The sequence below is a fragment of the Lynx rufus genome, unplaced genomic scaffold (assembly GCF_022079265.1).
Source record: "Lynx rufus isolate CCGP_SWC_20201006 ecotype Redwood Valley unplaced genomic scaffold, mLynRuf1.p SCAF_5, whole genome shotgun sequence".
Taxonomy (NCBI): domain Eukaryota; kingdom Metazoa; phylum Chordata; class Mammalia; order Carnivora; family Felidae; genus Lynx; species Lynx rufus.
Genome location: NW_025814867.1, coordinates 156,565,071 through 156,572,492, shown reverse-complemented (window position 1 = coordinate 156,572,492; position 7,422 = coordinate 156,565,071). Strand labels below are relative to the sequence as shown.

Below are 7,422 nucleotides of genomic sequence, written 5' to 3'. Positions count from 1 at the left end.
GGCAGACCCAGGCGGTGGGCGGAGCAGCCCAGTTCGAGTTCGGTCTCGGCTTCACTCCCCTGCGCCTCCGCTGTCTCTTGTCGCCACATCTCTGGGCGTTTGGCGGCGAGGTTAGCTAGCGATGGGTCTTGGCCGGGAAGAGATGGATGGCCGTAGTCTACAATCTTTAAACTCACTACGAATCTCCATCCGATCGATCACTCACCTACGAGATAGAGAGCACTGAGTTTTTAATTGTATTGGACTCCTCGAGCCGCCTCTGCCGGGTGGAGACTGAGAAGATGGCAGTCCTTGGGGTTTTTGGCGGGATGCTGGGGACAGCCCCATTAAGGGGCCGCCTTGACGGGGTCCAGGTCTGAGCCTCTGCTGCTGGCGGAGGCAGGGCCCTCCAGCATCTCCCAATGTCCAGGTCCCGGGACAGGTCCCAGGGCAAAGACAAGTCCTGGCACAGGGGCAGGGCAGGTCCAGGGACAGGGTAGGTCCTGGTGCAGGGGATGGTAGGGCCAGGGTCGGGTCCCAGTGCAGAGGATGGCAGGGGCAGGTCCTGGTACAGAGGATAGCAGGGGCAGGGCAGGTCCCGGTGCAGGGAATGGTAGGGACAGGGTCAGGTCCCAATGCAGAGGATGGCAGGGGCAGGTCCCGGTGTGGGGCAGGAGTTTGGAGGGAGTGCTTGTGAGTCCATCCTTAGGCCTGGAGAGCATTCAGGGAACTCTGGCAGTGTTGGCTTCCTGCCAGCTTAGAAATAAACGACGTCTTAGTTATCGTAGTAACCCAGTACATTTGAACCTACAGGCTGCACCCTATTTTGTGAATTTAGTGGTCGTACTGGGGCAAGTAAATGGACTAGGTGGCATCTTCCAATATATGGTGGTCGTCTCAGTTATTTAGCCAGCTGGCTAGACTGACCTTCCCTATCCAGGGCTGACTTCGCGAGGAGTCTGTTGTCGGAGAGCTTCGAGACTTGCTATTGGAGCTGAGAGCCCAGCGTGGGAGCATGGCCGCCGGCTGCGTGGCGGCTGTTCCTTTGAACACACAGCCCGTTGGTCTAGCGTCCTTTGCCAAACAGGAAAGGCCCAATCCCGATTTGACTTATTTAACTTGACACTTACACTTGGGTTTCACTGTCCTTCTATTTTGCAGTTAACGAGTTTAAAGCCCCGGCTAAGCCAGGAGAGCCGACGCGGTATCTCACCATGCCCAACCCTCGTCCGTAAAACCGAAAATGCGGCGCGAACTCTGCGAGGTTTGAGCCTCGTGGCTCGCCGTCCTGACCCCCCCCCCCCCCCCCCCCGGCGTGGATACGTTCCCGCTCTTTCTGGCGTGAGGGGGTCAGAGGGCGCGCCGCCGCGCAGGCGCACGGAGCTTTGGCTGCGGCGGCCATGGGCGAAGCAGGCGGCGCTGAGGAGGCCTCACGGGTCAGTGAGGGGTCCGGGCGGCCGCCATTCTCTTCCTCGCGCCGTGTGGCGGCCCGCCTGGGCTTGCCCAGGGCTCCTTGGACAGCCCTGGGCCTCGTCCGTGGGGCAGCGTGGCCCGGGCGGGGGGCTGGGGGCGTGGCGGGGACCCCCGCGCGGGGGCCGTGGGCGCGGCGGCGGGACATGCGGTCCGAGCCCGGCCCTCCTCGCAAGGCCCTAAATCGCCTTCCAAGGCTCAGTGCAAGGTGCAGGGAGAACGCAGGCCACAGGTCGCCACGCTGTCGCCTCCACAGCAGGTGATGCGGGAGAGACCCGGGTTCAGGGTCCGGTTCTGTCCCGTTAACGGCGTTACCCTAAGGAGGTCACTTAACCTGCCTGTGCCTCTGCTCGTGACCCGGACAACCTTGAGGGGTTGGGGATGCCAAGTGAGCTGACCCCCCGTGGGCCAGGTGCCCCCAGCAGGAGTGCAGTGATCTTCCCGTTGCTCCCGAGGAGCCGGGTGCCGGGCCTGTCCTTGGCTTTCAGGAGGATGGCTTCAGGCCTCGGTGCAGGGAGAAGACAAAAACAGGCTTCCCCTTGCAGCCTGTGGCTCCAGCTGTCAAGATGTACCCTACAGAGCAGAGGGCGGGCTGGGTGGAGCAGAGCCCCGCTATCGAAACCATCAGGAACATAGAGGCGCTAGGGAAAGGAGGCCGCCTTGGGCTGCGGGTCGTTGTCCTCCACAGAGAAATGTTAATAATCTTAAGATCTGCTTGTTGTTTTAGCAGGTGGGATCTAAAGAAGAATTTGTGAAAGTCAGAAAGAAGGACCTGGAACGCCTGACGACTGAAGTAATGCAAATCCGGGACTTCTTGCCCAGAATACTAAATGGCGAAGTGCTGGAAAGCTTCCAGAAGTTAAAGATTGTAGAGAAAAGTGAGTGTTATCCTTAGCAGCCATTGACGGCTGTCTGTTCCAGCAGACTAATCTCCCGTAAACAACCATAGGGCAGCTGTAAATACGCCTCGAGGTGCTGCTACAGTCCTTGTAATTCCTTTTGGGAGAGTCAGATAAGACCTAAGGAACAGAGGTGCCCTCACGTGAGGGACTCAGACACCTACGCTCGTGTTGGAAGAAGGGCTGCCAGCTCTTCTGGAGTATCTCACCAGCTTCTCTTCTCCTCCCGTCCCTGGCAAACACGTGTGACGCTTTTGTCATTGAAAAGCGCTGCTCTGAAAATTAAGTGTGTCAGTTGAAGATCTCGCCCCGTGGACGGGTTGCATGGAGTTAAGCGTGTGTGGAGAGACCGGCGCGTGCGTACTTGTCTCTGGGTGGGCGGACAGGTCAGTGTCTAGCCCTGATTTGAGTCCGGGACTGCCAGGACTTGTCCGTTCAGAGTTGGAGATGTGAGCTGGGCTGCCTGTTGGGTAGCAGTCTGGGCGCCCGTTGACGTCCTCAAGGCAGCCTCTGGGGCTGATTCTGCGCTTGCGTAGCTGAGGCTGAATTATAGCTGAGTCCGCCCGCAGCGCTCCAGGCTGACGCGCCACGCTGCGTCGGACCGCTCACCATCACCGGTGGTCTTTAGGAAGGCCGCAGGTCCCCAGCACTAGTGCCGACGAGAAGGTGTGGGGACAGCACGCCAGGTTTGTGCACGTGTCCCCGGCGGAGGGCGCAGCCGCGTCCGCTGGATGGGGAAACGCGCATGCCTGCCGTAGTTCCCTGCCCTGTTTGTTTTCTCTTAGGAATCCTCAGACCCGCTCTCCTCTGCCCTGTGGTGTGTGCCCCCAGCAGTGGGCTCCTGCAGACTGCCGCCTCTGTCTTCTTGCTGGCTGCCCGGGGCTCACCAGTGGAAGGCGTCAGGGGCAGAGACGGGTTGGGGTGTTTCCTCCTGCGGCCTCCACAGCTGTGGCTTCCACCTGAGGGCCCCGGAGACGGTCTCAGCTCCTGCTGAGTCTCTCCCATTCCCTCGTCGGGTGCGCTGTCGCTAGTTTCTGGGTGCCTCAGCAACCCCGTTGTGTCCCCTGTGCCGCTCTCCTCTCTGTAAGTAGTCCTTTCCGTGAATCTCAACATCTGGACCTCTGTTTCCCGCTGGACCCTGCCGCATGTGCTCGTGTCACTGGTTACGCTGTCGCTCCAGGTCACTGGCCTCTGAGTCCCTGCTTCTGGTCCCATGCTCCTCCGACGACCCTCTGAGAGCGGTCAGTCGCCGCATGCGTTTGTCTTTGGGGAGGCGACGTGCTGACCCGTAGCAGGGTATGTCCGCGTGCTGGGTGGTTATGTCTCTCCGCGGGGTAATCAGCCTGCGCTCAGGGTCTCACGGATTGGTCAGCACGAGGCAGTCTTTAGAGACACCACGTCAGATTGCGGTGCGTGCAGGAGCGAGGGCCACGGAAGAATCCGCGGTGACTCGATCACAGGCTTTGGGAGCTCTTGCCGCCCATCCCCTGGTCTTCCTCAGGCCCCGCGGCCATCTCTTCCCGCTCTCTGGCCATTTTGTCTTGGCCTGCTTTGCCGATGTGTCCTCCTCTGCGGCAGCCTTTCGGCTAGTGGAGCTGCCCGAGGCTCAGGCCTAGGCCCCTTCTCCCCTCACTCCGTGGCTTTTCCATGGGTGGTCTCCTGCACACACAGCTTCATGTCTGTCTCCGTGCCGGTGGCTCCCGGGTTGATCTCTGGTCCTCGGCTCGGCCCAGACCCCCAGGCTTGCGGTCCTGTATCCGGCTCCTCCTTGGTGTTTCTTCTTGCTTTTTTTTTTTTTTTTTAAATTTTTTTTTTTCAACGTTTATTTATTTTTGGGACAGAGAGAGACAGAGCATGAACAGGGGAGAGGCAGAGAGAGAGGGAGACACAGAATCGGAAACAGGCTCCAGGCTCCGAGCCATCAGCCCAGAGCCTGACGCGGGGCTCGAACTCACGGACCGCGAGATCGTGACGTGGCTGAAGTCGGACGCTTAACCGACTGAGCCACCCAGGCACCCCAGGGGAAAGCTTTTTTTTTTTTTTTTTTTTTAATTTTTTTTTTTTCAACGTTTATTTATTTTTGGGACAGAGAGAGACAGAGCATGAACGGGGGAGGGGCAGAGAGAGAGGGAGACACAGAATCCGAAACAGGCTCCAGGCTCTGAGCCATCAGCCCAGAGCCCGATGCGGGGCTCGAACTCACGGACCGCGAGATCGTGACCTGGCTGAAGTCGGACGCTTAACCGACTGCGCCACCCAGGCGCCCCTCTTCTTGCTTTTTTTTAACGATAGTTTCAAATTCTCACTATTTGTCTTACAAGCAGCCAGCCTGCAGCCGTCAGGAGGGACCCGCAGCCCGACGAGGGAGACCACACAGCAGAGGAACGGTGGGCCTCTTGACAACAAAAGGCCGGCATTGCCGAGGGATTTGGGGAGGGAGGGAGTTCAGGTGAAGTGCACCTTAAACATGTTTTGATGGGCTCCGAGTAAAATAGGGCCGTGTGTGGGGCTGTCACCATATCCTACTACAGTGGACCCGGGCCTTGTCTTTGAAAACCACAAAATGTAGATAGATGTGGAACATCGTGTCTGAAGTGCCTTATTTGAAGTTCTGCAGCCAGCAGGAAATCAAGGCTGCTGCTCTGTGTCCCGGCGACTTTGATTCTGCAGGGAACAGGAGGATGTTTTCTTTTTAGTGGTATAATTCCAAACAGCAGAATTTCTGATAGTCTGGGATTTTACAAAACAAGCTTTTTATGAATGAGTGGTCACCGAAAGAGGGGCTGTTAAGACACTGCAGTGTGTCCTTTCCTGTTAACTTGGCAGCTGGCTCTATGTGTTTGTTAGCCCAGCCTAACAAACTGCAGGACACATTGCTACTTTCTGACCTCTGACTCGTGGTATCCATCCTCCTACCCCACCCCACGCTGGGCTTGCTCAGCCTCCCCAGCACCTCCATCCGCCTAGAGACCTGGGATCCTCCTCACTGCCCGCCTCTCCTCCCCCGCACCCCCAATCTCTCTTCCCATTAAGTCCTGTACGTTGCCACTCACGGATGCATCGTGAATTCACTAGCCTGCCTTCACTGCCACGGCCACCACCGATCCGAGCCCAGGACACTGTTGTCTTGTTTCGTGTTTTGCCTGAAGCTCTGCCTCCTGGCAGCGTCCGCTTGTCGTCACTTTCCAGTCTGTCGTGTGCACTGCAGCCCATGTAGTTTTTAACCGTTGTTAGCTTGTGTCATTCCCCTGCTTAATTCTTCAATGGCTTCTCCTTGCTTTTAGGATAAAGACCAGAAAAACACCCCCTTCCCCAAGAAAGCAATACCGCCCGAAAACCTAAGCAAAACTGTACCATGGCTTGAAAGATTTTGTTATTGGACTTAGACTCAGGTTCAGATTCACTTTCTTATCTGACTGTCTAGATCTGTCTTCCTGTTAGTCCCGTTAGATGTTGTAGCACACCGTTCTTTTCCTTCCGATAAAGTTTTATTCTCATCTTACGGTAAGAGTGGGTGGGAGGGCAGGGCCCCTGTTTTTGCCTCCCATTTTATTCTCTGTGCCTGAATATTTGGTCCTGAGGTTACTTCTCGCCCGGTGTCTGTGTTCTCTTCTGTCCAACTTGCTTGCTATCTCATGAAGCTAAGGTGCCATAGGCCCCTCGGTGCTGGGAGAAAGGGAGGACCAAGGTGCACTTTGACGTAAATCAAGAATGGTCAAGATTTTAAACCTTTTGCTGTGCAACCTCAGAGTGTTTTTCAGTTATACCGATCTTGAAGCTTGAAATCAGGGTTAGATACTTTTGTTTCATAATTACGTCACAAGGTCTGATAATTCCTTGTCTTTCTTGATTGGCACTGGTTCATTTAGAGAAACAGTGAAAAAGTCACTCAGCCTCTTTTCTTTTCTCCAAGTTACTTAATATATAGCGTAATAATGGTTCCAAGAGTAGAATTGAGTGATTCATCACTTACACTTAACACTGTGCTCAGCCCAACAAGTGCCCTCCTTGATGCCCATCCCCCATTTAGCCCATCCCCCCACCCCACCCCTCCAGCAACCTCAGTTCTCTGTATTTAAGAGTCTCTTAAGGTTTGTGTCCCTCCCTGTTTTTATATTATTTTTGTTTCCCTTCCCTTATGTTCATCTGTTTTGTCTCTTAAAGTCCTCATATGAGTGAAGTCATGTGGTTTTTGTCTTTCTCTGACTGACTAGTTTCACTTAGCACAATACCCTCTAATTCCATCCATGTAGTTGCAAATGGCCAGATTTCATTCTTTTTGATTGCCGAGTAATACTCCGGTGTGTGTGTGTGTGTGTGTGTGTGTGTGTGTGTGTGTGTGTATCTATAGATACTTCTATAGCTATAGATACAGATACGTATATAGATACGAATGTGTATCTATATTTATATCTATATATCTATATATACACCACATCTTCTTTATCCATTCATCCATCAATGGGCATTTGGGCTCTTTCCATACTTCAGTTATTGTTGATGGTGCTGCTGTAAACAAGGGGGTGCATGTGTCCCTTTGAAACAGCACACCTGTATCTCTTGGATAAATGCCTAGTAGTGCAATTGCTGGGTCGTAGGGTAGTTGTATTTTTAATTTTTTGAGGAACCTTCATACTGTTTTCCAGAGTGGCTGCACCAGCTTACATACCCACCAGCAGTGCAAGAGGGTTTCTGTTTCTCCACATCCTTGCCAGGATCTATAGTTTCCTGAGTTGTTAATTTTAGCCATTCTGACAGGTGTAAGGTGGTATCTCATTGTGGTTTTGATTTGATTTCCCTGAGGTTGAGTGATGTGCGTTTTTTCATGTGTCTGTCGGCCATCTGGATGTCTTCTTTGGAGAAGTGTCTATTCATGTCTTTTGCCCATTTCTTCACTGGATTATTTGTGTTTTGGGTGTGGAGTTTGGTAAGTTCTTATAGATTTTTGGATACTAACGCTTTATCCGATATGACATTTGTGAATATCTTCTCCCATTCTGTCAGTTGCCTTTTAGTTTTGTTGATTATTTCCTTTACTGTGCAGAAACTTCTTGTCTTGAAGAGGTCCCAATAG

General features: G+C 53.9%; 1 protein-coding gene across 1 annotated transcript in view; it reads left to right on the top strand.

Moving 5' to 3' along the window:
* The first annotated feature begins 1,328 nt into the window (after window positions 1-1,328).
* The window catches only part of HSF2BP (heat shock transcription factor 2 binding protein), a 92,677-nt gene continuing 86,583 nt past the window's right edge, over window positions 1,329-7,422 (top strand). Inside the window, exons 1-2 of the mRNA XM_047100319.1 lie at window positions 1,329-1,415; window positions 2,177-2,327. Of these exons, the coding sequence (XP_046956275.1) occupies window positions 1,380-1,415; window positions 2,177-2,327 (187 nt within the window). The 5' untranslated portion in view covers window positions 1,329-1,379. The remainder of the gene's footprint in view (window positions 1,416-2,176; window positions 2,328-7,422) is intronic.